Raw genomic sequence first — 20,200 nt, 5'->3', positions numbered from 1 at the left:
ACAACAGCACATGGTGACTGCCAACTTGGTGGTATAGCAACAGCTGTCTGCGACCCTGGCTGAATCTTCATGCAACAGCAATGACTACCTGCGACTCTCTCCCTGCTGCTCGCGGCTTCCTCCAATGTAAACTGGACTCTTTGCTCCAAACATTGGGAAGGTAACTCTTTCAGCGGGACTAACCTGGTCTGTGAAACCCTTCCTGCAGTCTGTCACAGTCGACCTGAAATTATTACTTTCTATCTGTATAGAAAATCCAGAGGAAAGCAAGTGGCACTTTGTGTGTGAACTTGGTGTGGGATTTTTCTTGTGTTATGTTCTCAATGTATTACTGTCTGAGTGTTGCATAAGTACCTTACACATTGCTTCGAAGTAAAGCTTGATTGCTTTTGTGCTAAACTGCAAGAGGATTAAGCACAGGTTAATACAGTGAATTTATGGTTCACCCTGAAAAGGATTGTGGTTGTTGCTTGAGTAGGGTTTTCACCCCTCAATTAATAACCCAATTTCTTACACTTAGATTTTCTGTACAACCATGTATTAATTATGATGACAGCAGCTAAACATTTAATTCAATAGGCTTTCTGTCAACCTTTTCATGCAGGGCTTTCTCCATCACGCATAGAAATGAAGTATGTTTCTTTTAGGTCTATGTTTGTCGTGGCATTTAGCTTGACTAAAATGATTATGCATACTTACAAGGACTTTCAGCGAGCCCTCTTCATCCCATTGTCTGTTGTTGTGCAATTCACATTTTTCTTCCACCCACTAGAGCATACTGCATAGGGTCAGCCCAATTCAGCCATTGGCTAATTTTACTGTCAATTACAGGATTCTGTTCTTTTACAAGGAGTAATTCTGTATACAAAGGGCCAGATTTACAAGGCCCTAGCACCACCAGAGCATCACTTTCAGAGACGCTCTGGTTGCACTTTTCACTGCACCATATTTACAAGGAGGCGTTACGCCACTTTTGTGGCTGAACGCCTCCTTGTAAAGGTGGGCCCCTCCAATGAAGTTTGCTTTGTCAGAGGAGTGTGCAATGGGTGTTGCTGTGGGCGTTCCGCCGCAACACTCATTGCTTTTGACACTGCCCCAGATTTATGAGAAATCATAAATCTGAGGCAGCTCCAAAAACTAACGCTACCCCTGGGGAAGGCTGTACAGCACTGGCACAATGATGAGTAATACTTTTATTGCTCCTCATTTTTTGCACTTTCTATGTCTGCTGCATTCTGCAGCACACTTGGAAGGAGAAAAATGCCATCATTTCAAAATGACTGCTTGACATAGAAGTGCCAAATCACCATTGTAGATTGTTTATGTGCAGGAAGGCACACCTTCCTGCACATAAACAATCTATCCCCTCAACGCAGACACCCTTGCACTGCGGTGCAAGGATGCCTGTGTTGGCACAGGCAGCCTAATTCAGCTAAGGGCGAAATCCAGGGGTATTCCTGTAAATATGGCGCATCTCTGCCTTTCAAAAATGGCACACACTGCTATTTTTGGTGCAGCACTGCGCCACTTTGTTGTACATCTGGGTCAAAGTATTTCTTTTTAGTGCTCGGGACCATCATAATGAATGCATTTTGAGACAAACAAAATGTTTTTGCTTTTAGCCCATTTTGTGACAAGGATGCAGCAAGTACCCTACAAAAATACTTTACAAAAACGATGACAAAACAAGCATTGCAAAACCTAAGGCTGGCAACCAACGACAGACCTATTGGCTTTGCCAGTGCTTTTTTATATTGTGACAAGAAATAAAGGGCACATGGCTGGACAGCCCTTTCTATGAACCAGCCCTAGCGGGGTTTAGGAATGTGTGTGGGTGATCTGAGAAAATCAAATTACTTCGGTATTCAGCAGGTGACCAATCAGGCTATAAACTTTAAAAAAATATAACGGACCTGACCATAGTTCTTCAAGAAACATCCTAATTGAATCTGCATGAACTAGAAACTGGGAAAAAAGGTAAATTTGAGGTAAGTAGTGTTTCTCCTTACTTCTTTAGGGTCAATGAACTACAAATACGGCTTCCATATGAACTTCTATTACAAATATTGCTAACTTTTCACACAGCGCTTGTTAGAAATGGGGTCTTTGGTTGGCAGTCAGGTTACCCCCTGGCCAAGCAAGGACCCTCACTCTAGTCAGGGTAAAGGAGAATCACACTGTGAGAAAACAGGGCTGATTGCAGAGGCCCCATAACTTTTTGCCCCCATTTTCCACTTTTTGCTGGTGTTTTCCTGACTTTAAAGGTGCCCTGGGTACTGCTAACCAGTCCCAGGGCCTGTGCTCTGTGTAAAATGGATATGCAAATTAGGCTAATTATAATTGGCTAAGTTAACCTACCTATAAGTCCCTAGTATATGGTAGGGCATGTAGGTTTAGGGACCACAGCATAGGCTGTGCACACCTAGGTGCATTGCTGAGGTGCCCAGTGTCATTTTAAAAGCAAGCCTGCCTTGCTGGCTGCTTTTAAATTAAAGTTATATGCAAATTCGACTTTGGAATTAAAGGTACTTCCAAAGTCTTAAACTACCTTATTTTTACATATAAGTCACCCCTAAGGTGTGCCCTATGTGCCCCTAGGGCTGGGTGCCATGTAACTATAAGCAGGGACTTTATAAAAATAGATTTATAAGCCCTGGTGAGGTAAAAACAGCCACATTCGTTTTTCCCTCATTGAAGTAAATGGCCTTCATAGGCTAGAATGGGCAGACTTTATTTTAAATTTTAAAGTCTCCTTAAATGTTACATACCAAGAATTTGGTATCAAATTGATTGTTGTAATAAATCCCACAACTTCCAGTTGTTGGATTTAATATAACTTGTCCAGGTAAAAAGTTTAGACTTTACCTAAAAAGTTGCCAATTTCAGCTCTGCATTGTTTTTGCTGCTGTGCTCTGATTGGCCAGCCTGCAGCAGCTTCTGCCAGGCTGCCTTGATTAGGTGTGAAGAGGCCTGGCTTCACACAAAGGAATGTGCTTGGGGGAGAGAATCTCCCCTCGGCAGATGGTGAGGCAGGAAGGGGGAGGGCTGCCAAACTGGTCTTCAAAGGCAGAGAAGGACATTTGCAGCACCCAGCAACACCCCCACATCCTGCAACCCCAGACAGCTAGGTGCCCCCTTGATTAGATTAGGAGAGGGCAGGAGAGGGGTGTGTTTATGATTTTTAGCCACACCAGTGGGTGGGCTCAGCCAGATGTAACCTCCAAAAATCAGATTCAGCCATATTGGATTTTTAGAGACTGTTGCCTTCTGGGATGGATTTTTGCCACACTTCCCAGGAAGTGGTCATCACAGGGGGACGACCCTGTCCCTGATTGGAGAACCAGGGCCCCCCTGCTTTTCACCCAGGAGCAAGGATAAAACTGGCAGACCTGCACCCACGCCTCAGATCCCCTCCAGAAATCAACAAGAAAGGAACTAAAGAAGAAGAAGGACTGCCCTGCTGGACCCCTGGCCTGCACCTGGACCCTGCACTCAGAAGGACTGCACCAGCTGCACACTTGGGCTTCACCACAAGAAGGACTTTGCCTGGCTTCAACTGGTTCAAGGAGGGACTCCCTGTTTGCTACAGGTGAAAAATTGCTAAACCAGAGTCCCCTGCACCAACTCCTGAAGAAAGCGACCAGCTGACCACTGTCCAGTGGCCAAAAAGGAGTTTGCGCCAGGTGCATTCTGGGAGTTGAAGTCCGCACCCCCCAAGGACCATCACAGAACTTCTGGACCCTTGGGGTGAGCTGTGGACCCCAAAAGAACCTTAAAAGAACATCTGGGTGAAGCCCCAGAAGTTTGGAAAAGATTTGAGAATTTTTGGAAAAAAGCTCCAGAGAGGGACCGACCCGCCGCGGAAATTCTAGCCGGCTTGCCTCAACCGCGACCCGGCCTGACTTCGTGGTTTGTCCCGGTAAAGAAAAACATCCGAAAAAGAGACTAAGTCCGAACGTAAAAAGTTGACCGGGACCTCCCAGCCATCGTATCCAAGAAGGGCTCCATGGACGTCGGATCAAGATCCAGGTTTACCCCGGTCGAAGGATTTTCATCTCGAAAAAACGACTAACTCCGAAGGTAAAAGTCTTCACGAGGAAACCCACATCGCGTATCCGGACAAGGGCTCCAGGAGGTCGGATTCAACTGGCAGGTTCGTCCCGGTGAAGAAAAACTTCAAAATAAAGCCTAGTCAGAAGGTAACTTTTTAACCGAGGCCTCGCGCGACCTGTAGCCGAGCAGGGCTCCATCGCGGTCGGCCTGAAAGTTTGACTTTGCCCCGGTCGAGGTGCAACCAGATGACCCGATTGGCGCTTTTTGTTTCTAAGCGCTAGAAAAGTAATAATTCTTTAAAAATTCATATCTCCGGTTCCCCTGAACCGATTTTAATCGTTTTTGTGTCATTTTAAAGATAAAAATATAAACTATTTTAATAAATTGGTTTTGGATTTTTAAACTGTTTCCTGTGTTTTATTTAATTACTGTTTTGTGATATTTGAATGCTTTACACTTTGTCTCCTAAGTTAAGCCTTGACGCTCGTTGCCAAGCTACCAAGGGTTGAGCTGGGTCTAATTTACTGAGACCTAACTGTACCTAGGTGGAGGTTAGTGGCTTGTTGCTAGGTGTAGGTACCTACCTGCCCTTACCAATAACCCATTTTCCAACATAATTGGAAGCAGCGACGGGATCCTGTACTTGTGTTCAATATCACGTTACAGTTTTAGCTAAAACAAATTAAAAATCCTTTAAATTGTCCTAGTGCAAAAATTGTTTTTAATTTTTAATTTGGATTAATTTCAATTATTGAATTTTTGTAATTTTTCTAAATTCTTGTTTCCAATTTTTGCAAAAAGTTTTTGTTGACACAAAACTAGGGAACCATGGAGCTTGATCTGGCTACCCTACCCACACTGACAGTAGTCCAGCTTAGGGGGTTGTGTATTGAAAGAGGGTTGCCTGCAACCACTGATCTCAGGAAGCAAATCCTGATCACATCCCTGACAGCATGGGCTGAGGCCCAAGAGGTAGAGTCAGAAGAAGCTCCAGAGGACGGAGAAAGAAGGGAGGATGCAAGCTCTAACCACTCAGGGGAGGGAAGGCATCTGACCCTAAGTGAGGACGAGGAAGAACGGTCCTCAGTAAATACAGTCACTAGGGGCAGATCCAAAGCTAGTGGTGGGAAGGGGGTCCTTTCAGGAGGAGAGAACCCATCCATCAGAGAAAGAGAGCTGGAGGCCCAGCTAGCATACATAGCTTTGGAAGCAGAGAAGCTGGCCCTAGAAAAGAAAAAGTGGGCATACAAAGAGAAAAGAGATGGAAGCAGCGATAAAGAAGCTGAGGTGTCCATGGGTGGGGGAGTTTGCCCCAGATTACCCAAGGGGGTAGTTCCTGCTTATGTAGAGGGGGATGACATAGATAAGTGGCTGGGGGCCTTTGAGAGGGCACTCCAAATGAGAAGGGTTAGGCCTCAATACTGGGGCTCCCTTTTGTGGGAGTTGGTCCCAACTCAGGGAGGGATAGGCTTCTGACCTTAAGGGGGGAGGAGGCAGATTCATACCCTAGTATGAAGAGGTGCTTAGCCAAGAAGTTTGGTCTGACCCCAGAGCAATATAGAATGAAGTTCAGGGACACCCAGAAGGTCAGTACCCAGTCTTGGGTTGACTTTGTGGACATTTCACTAAAGGCACTAGAGGGCTGGATTATTGGTAACAAAGTAGATACTTATGAGGGGTTATACAATCTGATCATGAGAGAGCACATCTTGACCAATTGTACCCAAGAAAGGTTACGCCAGCATCTAGTGGACTCTAGGCAGACCAACCCTAGAGAGCTAGTGGAGGCAGCTGATGAGTGGTTGAGAACCAGGGTGGTTGTCAAGTCCCAGGGGGGAGACTCCAAGAAGGGGGGGACAGGTCCCCAAAAACCTAAGGAGGGAGGTGGTAAGCCCACCACAGAGACTCCCTCTGTACCCCAGAACCCTAAGAAGGAGGAGAGTAAATCCCACTCCCACTCTGACAAGCAGAGACAGGGAGACCCAGGGTTAAAAAAACTCTTGGACAGTAGGGCTTGCTTTGACTGTCAGCTGACAGGTCACTTCAGAGGAGATGCAGCCTGTCCAAAGAAGGTGGTTAGCACTGGGCTGTCCAGTGTAGCCATAGAGGAGGATTCCTCAGATGATGAAGTCCTCCTAGCATTGTGCTGGGAGACAGGACCAGATGGTAAGCTGGTGATCCCTGAGGGTGGGAGTAGGCACTTCCACCACATTCAAGTGAATGGGATCCCTACCACTGGCCTGAGAGACACCTGTGCCAGTCACACTATAGTGAGTGACCGGTTACTGACCCCAGATATGTATGTCCCAGGAAAGACAAAGAAAGTCAGGATAGCCACAGGGGAGGTCACCTCCAAACCTGTAGCCATAGTGCCCCTAGAGAGGGAGGGTATCCTTGACTGGATTAGGGTAGTAGTCAGTGCTGACCTTCCCCTAGATTGTATCCTGGGCAATGACCTCCCAGAGGTGAGTCTGGTCACAGATGGGGTGGTCGCCCAGGGCGCCCCCCCAACCCAAAGTCCTGGGGAGTCAGTCCCTACAGTTAGGAGACAGGGGTCCCCAAGAAAAGGAAAGAAGAAAAGGAAGGGTAGGCCACTCTTAAAGAGAGTTCCAGGGAGCCAAGGGCCTTCTGCCCCAGTAAGGGGGGAGCCCGGAGTTGGCACTGGTGAGGCCTCACCTGACCCTAAGGAAGTCCTGAGTAGTCAGGCAGCTGTCCAGATGCAAGGTGTTGCCCCTGCACTGACAGAAGGGAGAGTGGAAGGAGGGTGTCTGCCACAGGAGGTGGTAGCCCCCCACTCTAGACAGCAAGAGGGGTGCCAGGACCCCAAAGTTGCCCTTAAAGCAGCTCAGCCACCAGTCAGTGGAGAGCTTAGGGTGTGGTTCTGGGTACGGACAGCTGTCAGTAGCCTCTGCTGGGTGCTAGCCTTCCTGGCAGCACTGTACTTGGCCTGGGAGGCAGACCCCAGGGCCAATAGCAAAGTAGGCCCCCTGACCCTATTGGTCATGGTGGGGTTGCTCAAGTGTTGGGTGACCTCTTTGGGTAAGCTAGGTGTTGCCCTAGCAAAGTTTGGAGTAGGGGAGGTGGGCACCTCACTACCCAAGTTGGCAGAGAGAAAGGAGGAAGACCCCCCTAGAGGGAAGTTTCAGTTTGAGTTGGGTCCTTTTACTGTTGGGATGGCTTCACTACCCAGAGGGAGTGACCCTGACAGGAGGATGTAAGGCAGAGTAGGCCCTGCAAAGGGACAGCCAGTTTTCTTCACTGTCTTCCTCGCCTAACAAGCCAGGAAGACTCTCCCAGGGTTGGGCTGAGTCTCCTGGGCGTGTGGGCTGGGGGGGGGGGTTGTGTGAGAAAACAGGGCTGATTGCAGAGGCCCCATAACTTTTTGCCCCCATTTTCCACTTTTTGCTGGTGTTTTCCTGACTTTAAAGGTGCCCTGGGTACTGCTAACCAGTCCCAGGGCCTGTGCTCTGTGTAAAATGGATATGCAAATTAGGCTAATTATAATTGGCTAAGTTAACCTACCTATAAGTCCCTAGTATATGGTAGGGCATGTAGGTTTAGGGACCACAGCATAGGTTGTGCACACCTAGGTGCATTGCTGAGGTGCCCAGTGTCATTTTAAAAGCAAGCCTGCCTTGCTGGCTGCTTTTAAATTAAAGTTATATGCAAATTCGACTTTGGAATTAAAGGTACTTCCAAAGTCTTAAACTACCTTATTTTTACATATAAGTCACCCCTAAGGTGTGCCCTATGTGCCCCTAGGGCTGGGTGCAATGTAACTATAAGCAGGGACTTTATAAAAATAGATTTATAAGCCCTGGTGAGGTAAAAACAGCCAAATTCGTTTTTCCCTCATTGAAGTAAATGGCCTTCATAGGCTAGAATGGGCAGACTTTATTTTAAATTTTAAAGTCTCCTTAAATGTTACATACCAAGAATTTGGTATCAAATTGATTGTTGTAATAAATCCCACAACTTCCAGTTGTTGGATTTAATATAACTTGTCCAGGTAAAAAGTTTAGACTTTACCTAAAAAGTTGCCAATTTCAGCTCTGCATTGTTTTTGCTGCTGTGCTCTGATTGGCCAGCCTGCAGCAGCTTCTGCCAGGCTGCCTTGATTAGGTGTGAAGTGGCCTGGCTTCACACAAAGGAATGTGCTTGGGGGAGAGAATCTCCCATCAGCAGATGGTGAGGCAGGAAGGGGGAGGGCTGCCAAACTGGTCTTCAAAGGCAGAGAAGGACATTTGCAGCACCCAGCAACACCCCCACATCCTGCAACCCCAGACAGCTAGGTGCCCCCTTGATTAGATTAGGAGAGGGCAGGAGAGGGGTGTGTTTATGATTTTTAGCCACACCAGTGGGTGGGCTCAGCCAGATGTAACCTCCAAAAATCAGATTCAGCCATGTTGGATTTTTAGAGACTGTTGCCTTCTGGGATGGATTTTTGCCACACTTCCCAGGAAGTGGTCATCACAGGGGGACGACCCTGTCCCTGATTGGAGAACCAGGGCCCCCCTGCTTTTCACCCAGGAGCAAGGATAAAACTGGCAGACCTGCACGCACGCCTCAGATCCCCTCCAGAAATCAACAAGAAAGGAACTAAAGAAGAAGAAGGACTGCCCTGCTGGACCCCTGGCCTGCACCTGGACCCTGCACTCAGAAGGACTGCACCAGCTGCACACTTGGGCTTCACCACAAGAAGGACTTTGCCTGGCTTCAACTGGTTCAAGGAGGGACTCCCTGTTTGCTACAGGTGAAAAATTGCTAAACCAGAGTCCCCTGCACCAACTCCTGAAGAAAGCGACCAGCTGACCACTGTCCAGTGGCCAAAAAGGAGTTTGCGCCAGGTGCATTCTGGGAGTTGAAGTCCGCACCCCCCAAGGACCATCACAGAACTTCTGGACCCTTGGGGTGAGCTGTGGACCCCAAAAGAACCTTAAAAGAACATCTGGGTGAAGCCCCAGAAGTTTGGAAAAGATTTGAGAATTTTTGGAAAAAAGCTCCAGAGAGGGACCGACCCGCCGCGGAAATTCTAGCCGGCTTGCCTCAACCGCGACCCAGCCTGACTTCGTGGTTTGTCCCGGTAAAGAAAAACATCCAAAAAAGAGACTAAGTCCGAACGTAAAAAGTTGACCGGGACCTCCCAGCCATCGTATCCGAGAAGGGCTCCATGGACGTCGGATCAAGATCCAGGTTTACCCCGGTCGAAGGATTTTCATCTCGAAAAAACGACTAAGTCCGAAGGTAAAAGTCTCCACCGAGGAAACCCACATCGCGTATCCGGACAAGGGCTCCAGGAGGTCGGATTCAACTGGCAGGTTCGTCCCGGTGAAGAAAAACTTCAAAATAAAGACTAAGTCAGAAGGTAACTTTTTAACCGAGGCCTCCCGCGACCTGTAGCCGAGCAGGGCTCCATCGCGGTCGGCCTGAAAGTTTGACTTTGCCCCGGTCGAGGTGCAACCAGATGACCCGATTGGCGCTTTTTGTTTCTAAGCGCTAGAAAAGTAATAATTCTTTAAAAATTCATATCTCCGGTTCCCCTGAACCGATTTTAATCGTTTTTGTGTCATTTTAAAGATAAAAATATAAACTATTTTTATAAATTGGTTTTGGATTTTTAAACTGTTTCCTGTGTTTTATTTAATTACTGTTTTGTGATATTTGAATGCTTTACACTTTGTCTCCTAAGTTAAGCCTTGACGCTTGTTGCCAAGCTACCAAGGGTTGAGCTGGGACTAATTTACTGAGACCTAACTGTACCTAGGTGGAGGTTAGTGGCTTGTTGCTAGGTGTAGGTACCTACCTGCCCTTACCAATAACCCATTTTCCAACACACACTCAGTAGACCCATGCTCACCCCCTTGGTAGCTTGGCACAAGCAGGCAGGCTTAACCTCAGAAGAAATGTGTAAAATATTTGTACCAACACACACAGTAACTCAGTGAAAACACTACAAAATGACACAACACAGGTTTAGTAAAATAGAGAATATTTCACTAAACAAAACAAGACCAAAATGACAAAAATCCAACATACACAAGTCAAGTTATGAATTTAAAAAGAATAAGGGGCATATTTATACTCTGTTTGCACCGGAATTGCGTAGTTTTTTTTTACGCAAATCGGACGCAAAGCTAAGTCCATATTTATACTTTGGCGTTAGACCCGTCTAGCGCCAAAGATCTTGGAGTTTGCGTAATTTTTTAGCGTGGACACCTACCTTGCGTTAATGATATGCAAGGTAGGCGTTCCCATCTAAAAAATGACTCCAAGGCATGTGCGCCTTATTTAAACTCCCGTGCAAAAATGACGCACAGGAGTGGGCGAGTCAAAAAAAATGACGTCAAGCCGCTTTTGCGTCATTTATTAACACCTGGTCAGGGCAGGCGTTAAGGGACCTGTGGGCTCGGAAGGAGCCCAGAGGTGCCCTCCCATGCCCCCAGGGACACCCCCTGCCACCCTTGCCCACCCCAGGCGGACGCCCAAGGATGTAGGGACCCATCCCAGGGAACTTAAGGTAAGTTCAGGTAAGTATTTTTATTTTTATTTTTTTGTGGCATGGGGGGCCTGATTTGTGCCCCCCTACATGCCACTATGCCCAATGACCATGCCCAGGGGACATAAGTCCCCTGGGCATGGCCATTGGGCAAGGGGGCATGACTCCTGTCTTTGCTAAGACAGGAGTCATTTCAATGGGGTTGGGAGTAAAAAAAAATGGCGCAAATCGGGTTGAGGCCAATATTTTGCCTCAGACCTGACTTGCCCCATTTTTTGACGCCCAAGCTCCATTTTCCCCTACTCCGGCGCTGCCTGGTGTGGGTCATTTTTTTTGACGCACACCAGTCAGCTGCGCCGGCTGACGTCATTGCATAAATAAGGCGCCCACATGGCGCTTTGGAATGGCGTTAGCCGGCGTTAAAATTTTTGACGCACAACTGCGTTGGCGCAGTTGTGCGTCAAAAAGTATAAATATGGCCCTAAGAGTCTTAAATCCTTTAGAAAACAGTAAGGACACTTTTAGCGTACAAAAGTACCTGGGTAGTGTCAAAATACCACTGCACGAACAAGTGTGCATTGGAAAAGCCCAACAATGCGTAGATTTCTCACTTGCAAGCAAGACCGTGCATCGTTCCTCCTCCGGTCGGGTTAGCCAGCGTTCTTTCTCCTCTCACGCAAGACAGCAATGCGTCGATCTAGACAGGCACCCTTGGGTTCGGCAGGCTTTGCGTTGTTTTTCCGCACCCAGTGATGTTGCATTGAAAATCCGATCGCATGGTATCACAAAACCGCACTGCATGGGGTTTGCTTCATTATCAGCCTCCGTTAGTGGGTGTTGCGAATCGTTTCTCCAGCAGTATTGCGTTGATCTTACAGCCGCGATGCAAGTAGAGCATTGATTTCAGCCGCAAAGCCAGTGGTGCATCGTTTCTCAGCTGTGTCACGGAATGTGCATCGAAACTTTCCCCGCAGGGCGGTCTGTGCATGGATTTTCAGTCTTGGTCTGCCAGCTTCACCTTTCAAGGACCCAGGAACTGCATAGGGCACCACTTGGCAGGGAAGGAGACTCAGCAGAGAGTCCAGGTGCTGGCAGGGGAAGTCTTTGATGGCCCTGAAACTTCAACAACAGGAGGCAAGTTCAGTTTAAGCCCTTGGAGATTCTTCACAATCAGGAATGCACAACAAAGTCCAGTCTTTGTCCCCTTTCACAGGCAGAAGCAGCAACTGCAGGATAGCTCCACAGAGCACAGTCACAGGCAGGGCAGGACTTCCCCTCAGCTTTTCATCTCCTCTCCTTGGCAGAGGTTCCTCTTGATTCCAGAAGTGACCTAATTTTCAGGCGTTTGGGTGCTCTTCTTATCCCCCTTTCTGCCTTTGAGGTAGGCCTACTTCAAAAGAAAGTCCCTCTTGTTTGTGAGATCCTGCCTTGCCCAGCCCGGCCCCGAGTCACACACCAGGGGGTTGAAGACTGCATTGTGTGAGGGCAGGCACAGCCCTTTCAGGTGTGAGTGACCACACCTCCCCTCCCTCCTAGCACAGATGGCTCATCAGGATATGCAAGCTACACCCCAGCTCCCTTTGTGTCACTGTCTAGAGAGAGGTGCAAACAGCCCAGCTGTCAAACTAACCCAGACAGGGAATCCACAAACAGGCAGAGTCACAGAATGGTTTAAGCAAGAACATGCCTATTTTCTAAAAGTGGCAGTTTCAAACACACAATCTTAAAACCAACTTTACTCAAAGATGTATTTTTAAATTGTGACTTCAGAGATCCCAAACTCCACATGTCTATCTGCTCCCAAAGGGAATCTATGCTTTAAGCATATTTAAACGCAGCCCCCATGTTAACCTATGAGAGAGATAGGCCTTGCAATAGTGAAAACCGAATTTGGCAGTTTTTCACTGTCAGGACATATAAAACACGGTAGTATATGTCCTACCTTAAACATACACTGCACCCTGTCTGTGGGGCTACCTAGGGCCTACCTTAGGGGTGTCTAACATGTAAGGAAAGGGAAGGTTTATGCCTGGCAAGTGGGCACACTTGCCAAGTCGAATTGGCAGGTTAAAACTGCACACGCAGACACTGCAATGAAGGTCTGAGACTTGATTAGAGGGCTACTTACGTGGGTGGCACAACCAGTGCTGCAGGCCCACTAGTAGCATTGGTACACTTGTCTCGAGCCAACTCAGGCATACTTGCTCCATGCACAAAGGTGCCTGTGTTATTGGCAGGATTGCTTTTGTGCACGAAGGAGTAAGTTAGAGGCATATTTCTCTTTCTATGTGTGCTGAATTCTAGAAATACGAAGTAACAAAAAGAAATGAAGATAAGTCTTTTTGTCACACCAGACTTGCGTAGGGGCACCATTTTAGTGCAAAACCAGGTTTACTGCTTTTAGTAAAACTGGATTGCTTCTAAATTCATTGGTGGATGACTGGGAACACCCATATTCCACACATGGAACACCTCCTTGACACAAAGTAAAGTACGGCAGTGGTGTGAGCTGCAATACACTACATTTTTTTAAACGTTTTTACTAAGCCTTACAAATCCGGCTTAGTAAATCCAGAAATACTTTTTGTGTCAGGCTTGTTAAAAAAGTGACACAACCCCAATATAAAATGTTAGTAAATCTGGCCCCAAGTTCTGACCAATGTTTAGTAATTAGGTCGCTGTTACCAGGTGGTGCCCTCACGCTGATGCATTCCCTCACTGGCACTGGCACTAAACTTGCATGCTTTAAAGAAAATATGCTTAATACGCAACTGCTACTACATCCATACTCCTCTTTATTATATTCTCATCAGGACTGCAGTCAGATAAGACTTCTGTCAGTAAGTGGAATACTATTCTAAATTGCAAGATTTGTTTCAATCTCTAGTATAACAAGGAATGGGATAAGCACATAAGAATAGTTGTTTTATGTTCCTTAAGTCACAAAGTATACCTAGTAACAAAACATAGCCAGGAAACACAGAGCCTCAGCTTTTGCTTTTTAGTTTCATATTTAAATGTCATGTGCACTACAGTTAGGAGAGGGGGCAGAAAGCGCATTGTTCCACGGGCCCCATCCCTTAAAGAGGCCCTGCATTATGAAAGAGGCTGTGTGCAGACTGCAAGTTTTGGGCTGACCATGTTTCACAGTGCAGGTCACTCCAATCCTATCCTGCACAATGAAACCTGCTGTGCACCGATGTATGTGATTTCATAGACAAACTATTTCATGGAATACAATTACTAACAAAGAATTTTCCCTAAACAGTTCAATGGAAATTTTCTCCAGAATTAATGGCGTTTACCATTTCATAGCACCCAATTCATATCATGTATTTTTGTTTGAAATTGGCTTTGGCATGCTTACTTTTTACAATGTAAATGCAATGGCTCCAAGTCTTACTTTCAGAAACAGTTTTGTTGGAGGTAGGTATTTCAGTGGTTTCCCTCAGGTGACCTCATTTCAGATTTATATATTTTATATTGTCAAAAAATAATCTTGGATGTTTTGACTTCACCGACATCTCTCCACCCCTAACCACCAACCATAAAGACCTCTCAATCCACAAAACACCCTTCATCCCAGCCCCTAAACTCCATCAGCACACCTAAACTGCACCCATTTCTGAAACCTAAAATCCTTTCTACCCCCAACCTCCACCCATCTCAGAAACCTAAAGAAAATACACATAAAGTACACCCATCACTTACTCCTAATAGACACCCATCCCTGAAGCCTAAAAGTCCTTACTATCCCTACGCTCCACTCATACGTGAACCCTAAATTCGTCACCACCAATAAGTTACACCCATTTCCGAATCCTAAAAGCCCTCTTTCTATACTTAAATCCCTGGAAGACCCCTTCAAACCAATCACCACTATGAAAGTCCACCCAACCCAGAACCCTTAAAAACGTCACCACCCTTAATCACCACCCATCCATGACCCTTAAAAAACCCTCAGCTCTACCCATTCATGAACCATAAGAATCCTTTTTTTACATCTAAACTCACATCCCTCACATCTTTACCATCACCATCCTTTACCCAACCCAATCCCAAACTCTGAAAACTCTTCACTACCCCTAACCACTACCCATCACCGAACCGTACACCCAGCAGTATTAGTCTTGGCTTATCTATTAACCCTAACTATCCATTAACACCCCTACACTGTTTTATTTATTTTTCAGGTACCCATGTCAAGTTCATTGCTTAGCTGGTTAAAACAATAGCACAATAACATCGAAAAACAAAAATATAATAAAAAATAGGTCACACAAACATCACACTAGCTCTTGGTCACATGCTTGAAAAGCAATTAATGATAGTGCTGCGAGCAAACAACATGTTTTTCATGGTTCATAGATATACAGGAAATACATAATCACGGGTCTATTTTAGTTTCCCCTCAGAGCAGAAGCCAAAAATAGCCAGAGTCCTGGAATTTTGCAACAGGAGATCAGAGTAGGCCTCTGGTTAGGGCTAATACCTTTGCATATAGTTGTGTTCCCTAAAATGAAACAGCAGGTATTTAATTGGAATCTAACTTTTTTGGAATCTAATGGCTCGGTAATATCGGGGTGCTGCTCTTTTATAGCACAACAACAAGTAAGGGGTTCTACAACGTGTTCTATTTTGTGCTCAATATTTCAACTAAGTGAGGGTTTCTATAAATCTGTAGGACCACAAGCATTAATCCGGGAACGAAGCCTGAGTGTAGGTGCTGCATCAGGACACTGACACATAGAAAAATTTGTTATGTATCGGGCATCAGGCCTACGTGATCCCATGAAGCCCCTTCTCTAGTGGAGATGGGTGACTGATAGGAAAAAGCCAGTCCTGTTTCATCCTAGTAAGTGACTGATGACGTTTTGACCATAAACGATAGATTGCAGGAGTCTATATACATATATTTTTTCACCTTGGTTTCGATTGAAGAAGTCCAATTATTTAATATGTCCTGAAGAAGCGTCATAGGATCCTTTTGGGACCATAAGAAGACGCGAAACATGTCGACCGCATATTAAGGAATTTCGGATAATTACCGACTTCCTCTATTCGATTGTCTTGTGTGAGTGTTTGAGCATTACCTCGATTTTCACTCCCTTGCCATTTTTTTATCTTGGCCATCTCCCAACATCAAAGAATAAAACAATTAGTGAGGGTCCTGAGCCAATTTTATCCTTTACTCTTGTGTTTCCTTTCCCCACGGACCCATACTTGGATCCGCGGCATCATCGGTAAAACAAAGGATCTCTGGCAAAGAGCCCCCCCTTCTTAGGGGGGAGCCCGTCAGACATTGCAGCGCCGGTCTGACGAGGAGCTGTCCGATGATGAAGCATGACACCAAGTATGGTGTGTGAGGACTCTTGCTCCTGATGATCAGGACTCTTTTACTCCTTCTCCCCATTCTTTTGGAACAGTGTATCATATTCTATTACTAGGTTCTTCGGAGGATATACACTGGACCATAAATCCTCCTACCCCCTCCTTTTGTTCGAAGGACCACAAGCACTGACATTACGCGACCTACTTAAATTTGGTACATTTGTTTAAAAAAAGAATTACTAGTTAAACAAATAATGGGCACGTTGGCTTAAAAACTAAAACCTTATCCGCAAGAGATGTTTAAAAGAAATAACTCGAATTCTAAACATAATTATTGCAAAAACAGAAAGTACTGATCAGAAATGAAAACATATCCAATAAACAAACCCAGTGTTCTTTTGTAAAACTTCACTTTGAAATCTCACTTAAGCTTTCAAATTACTGTTACATCTAAATTCCAATAAAGGTAAAAGTGACTCTTCTCATCCAATCATATACGCAACTTGTGTAACAACTCATCAAAGAAGACCATCTTTGCTATTCTAAAGGCCAAATATTGCAGTAAATGCCATGTGTGTGTTTTTCTCTAAACATGCAAAGAGTGAAAGTCTGTGGGCAGTAGTCTCACACGGTATATTATGACATACCCTGCACCACCACAGTCCTCCCGAACTGGCATTGAATCAACTTAAGCTTTGGCTGCTGGGCCGAGAGCGATTAGGCAGTTCCGAGGAGGGAGGGGAACTCATGACAGCATAAAATAAATGTTCAGTAATGATCAACAAACTGCATCCTTTTTCTGTGTCGAAGAATGTCTTAGCAGTTTCCTATTGACACATGTTCGACAGAGACTACCCCAGGAAGGCATGTGGTTTTGTTTAAACACCTGCCCACAAGATGTTCTAACACTGCCATCATTCCTTCATGGTTGACATGAACCTCAACCTTGTCAGTGTTGATGCAAAGACATGTTAGGTAATGGGTTCTTGAAACAGTTAATAGAGGAGAAAGTATAAATATTTCAAAATTCTTTAAACATTTCATCCTACCTGGCAGCAATTCTTCCAAGTTCCAACAAACAAAGACACACCTCCCGTGGCTGCTTGTGTAGGACTGAAAATAAAACATGAAGAGGGATATCATTCGTGATCCGTGGTTTCACAACTCCCACATCACTATGAACCAGCAACACACTATCTTAAGAGCTTGTATCATGTATTACACGGTCAAAGCAAAGTCCGGTTACTTTATTGAAGGTTGCCTGGCTGGATTCACAAGTGTGACTAATTATTCACACTCCATCTTCCACAACAATAACATTGAATTACTTCAGTTGTCGATTGTATAGTTATTAAAGAGAAAAATGTTCTAATTTTCGTACTTTTTTAGTAAAAAATAATATTCCACTTAAAAAAAACAGTTTCTATTGAACCTTTTAAGCACTTTAAGTGGAATGAAAAAGATAGAAGGACTCTAAAAGAAGCATGGCGATAGAAGCTTAACTCTGACAAGTATTTGAGTGTCTCTCCGTGGATTTTCAGTTATTGCACCCAGGTGTATCACAAAACAACTCACATATGCCTAAGCCAAACCTATTGGTTTGCCAATGCTTGTTACCAGTATCGGATTAATGGGTAAAATCAATTATTTTGAGGTGAATAAATAGAACTAGAAATGTTTCGATTCGGAAAACATGAGACTGTCAGACATTACTAATCACGTTTTTTCTCCCTATCTCCCTTTCCCTGTTAGATGCTTAGGACCTTTTTCTCCCAACATAATTCTGAAATGCTTAATCTGCATATCCACACTTCATCTCCTTCTTCTTCACCATAGTATTTCCATTGTGTCCTTCTGCATTCATCTCGTTCTCTCTCTTACACACACACACAGGCACACACCTAACACAAACTTTATACACAAACACACACACACACACACACCTTACAAAGTTGGACAATGTCTTTAAATTGAGTAGGTGTAGGGTGAATCAATGGCCACACAATGCTCTCAGCTCGCAATGTGCTCTGAAATATGAGCAGTGGCGACTGGGGAATATACACAGGGGGACAACAACCAAGCATGCAACCTAATATTGTCATCCAATGTCTCACAGATTTATTGTTGTTGGTAGAACTAACGTTTATCATTATAACATAGAAGCATAATCCATGGCTACTTCAGCACGAACATTCTATAATGCCAAAAATTGTCTGCCCAAATCTCAAACCTTCAGAATTTTGCTAGTTATGTTAAATTGCACAAACCATCCTTCACACCACAGCACTAGGAGAATATCTATCTATCTATCTATCTATCTATCTATCTATCTATCTATCTATCTATCTATCTATCTATCTATCTATCTACTTACTTAATAAAAAAGTGAGGAGACTCACACAAAATGTATCCAGTTTCGCTCCTTTTCAGTAAATCTGTTGGCACCCAGTGGGAGATTCAAGAAAAAAGTTTTAGAAAGAAAGCCCCTGAAGCTCATTCTAAAGGAGGAACATTATGGCAATGGAAAAAGTTCATATAATGTGGTTTATGTTCCTGCAAGACATATCATTATATAATGGAAGGGAGGAGATGTGGACTAGTGGTTAAGCTGCTGGTATTTTGGACCGGAGAACTGCTTTCTAATCTCGGCTCTGGCCTTGGATGTAAATCGTTTGATTCTAGCCAAGTCACTAACATTGTAAATTATATGGGTAATGTAACGCAGATCTAAACATGTGAAAACAAAGCCATTCTGCAATGCCACCGAATTAATCTAACACTTACATATCACCGAACAACTCCCATTGCACTGCGTTGTAACTCAGCAACGCTCGAACTATATGGATATCAAAATACTCATCTATAACATTGCTTCACATGTTAGCAGTGTTTCAACCAGAATTATTTATTCAGGAAGGAGTCCATAAGACTGCATGCATCTCTATGTATTGGCTGCACAGGCATCAGGTGAGCATGATGTCCTGGACTCAGATTCAGAAAGACTTCAAATAGTGTATGGGGTAATTCTATGGCAGGACCGGAGGCTCAGGATTATGCTTTCTCTTTGTTTACTGAAAGAATATAGCAGCCAATGAACTTTTAAATACATCAAAAACGACGTGACCCAACATTCCCAGTAGTCCATTTCCTGACAAATCCAAGGTTTACTGTCCATATAAATGTCTCTGCCTCTTTAGCCCTTCCTCTTTCTTTGCTGCTCGCAGCCAGAGATAAGTACCCAACATTTTCTTATTATTTACTGAAGTTTATCCATAATGAATTGAATTTTGTTTTGACGACTGTGGAGCGGGAGCAGGGGGCGAACGGCGCTTCGCAGGAGGTTTCACCTCCTCTTTAAATAAGTCCATTGCGTACTCTGCGCTTGCTCGCTCATTCGATCTTACCTGTTCTTGGGGGCAATAGCGTCGAGCGCGGGAGCATGCAGAATCACTGGTGGGGCATGGAGACGCTTCCGTGGGATGTCCCCATGCATCACAGTGTGTTTAAGGCCTCTCTGTGAGGCCGAGCGAGTGCTAGTGTGAGAGGCTTGTCCTCTCTTGATTTCTACGTGTGAGCCTGCATGGGGCGAGGTCCGGGGCTTTCCTTGCTTCAGAGCTCATCTGGCTTGAGCGCACGTGGAGCTCTAAGCTTATAACCCCTCAGAACGCCCAACGGGGTGGAAGAAGGGATTAAAGGCTTTGATTTAGTGGATTTGGTGCAGGTGCTCCCTCCACTTTGATTTTGGGTCACCTTTTGAGAGTTTGCTTTCATTTTAAAAGCAGTTTCTCCATTTGTAAATCTGCAAGGGCTGATTCCCCCCTGTTGAACTCCTTTATAACCTCTTATACCTACTGATATGGAGCCTGATTACAACTTTGGAGGAGGGTGGTAATCCGTTCCAAATGTGACGGATATACCACCTGCCGTATTACAAGTCCATTATATTCTATGGAACTCGTAATACGGTGGGCAGGATATCCGTCACATTTGGGATGGATTAACACCCTCCTCCAAAGCTGTAATCAGGCCCATGGTGTTTTATGCAGAAGAGGACAAATTGTTTCAGAATCAAATGGAGGAAAGACTAGTACGAGACTAGTACAAGCCCTGGGTCTTCATGTGCAGGGCTCTGTAGAAATTCTAGCGCTGATGGCTACTTTGGTTCTAAGAGACCACAAATATGAGAAAGAAGACCTCATGGAGTCCCCAGAAAGGTTGCCTGCCACGAGCTGGCACGCCCTGAGGAATTGCAATCCTCTGTTACCCGTTCTTCAGATTCAGAATGGGCTAATGAACCCAAGATTCAGGGTAAGCAGAAAC

The 20,200-nt window shown here is 45.1% G+C and overlaps 1 protein-coding gene across 2 annotated transcripts in view; it reads right to left on the bottom strand.

Moving 5' to 3' along the window:
* GAS2 (growth arrest specific 2) overlaps positions 1–20,200 on the bottom strand; it is a 570,246-nt gene that overhangs the window by 263,867 nt on the left and 286,179 nt on the right. For both annotated transcript variants that reach the window (XM_069221948.1, XM_069221949.1), the window contains exon 5: positions 16,930–16,993. In XM_069221948.1, coding sequence (XP_069078049.1) covers positions 16,930–16,993 — 64 coding nt within the window. The remainder of the gene's footprint in view (positions 1–16,929; positions 16,994–20,200) is intronic.

The sequence above is a fragment of the Pleurodeles waltl genome, chromosome 3_1 (genome assembly GCF_031143425.1).
Source record: "Pleurodeles waltl isolate 20211129_DDA chromosome 3_1, aPleWal1.hap1.20221129, whole genome shotgun sequence".
Taxonomy (NCBI): Eukaryota; Metazoa; Chordata; class Amphibia; order Caudata; family Salamandridae; genus Pleurodeles; species Pleurodeles waltl.
The sequence above is the reverse complement of the archived record's forward strand: the minus strand, read 5'-3'. Positions and strand labels throughout refer to the sequence as shown.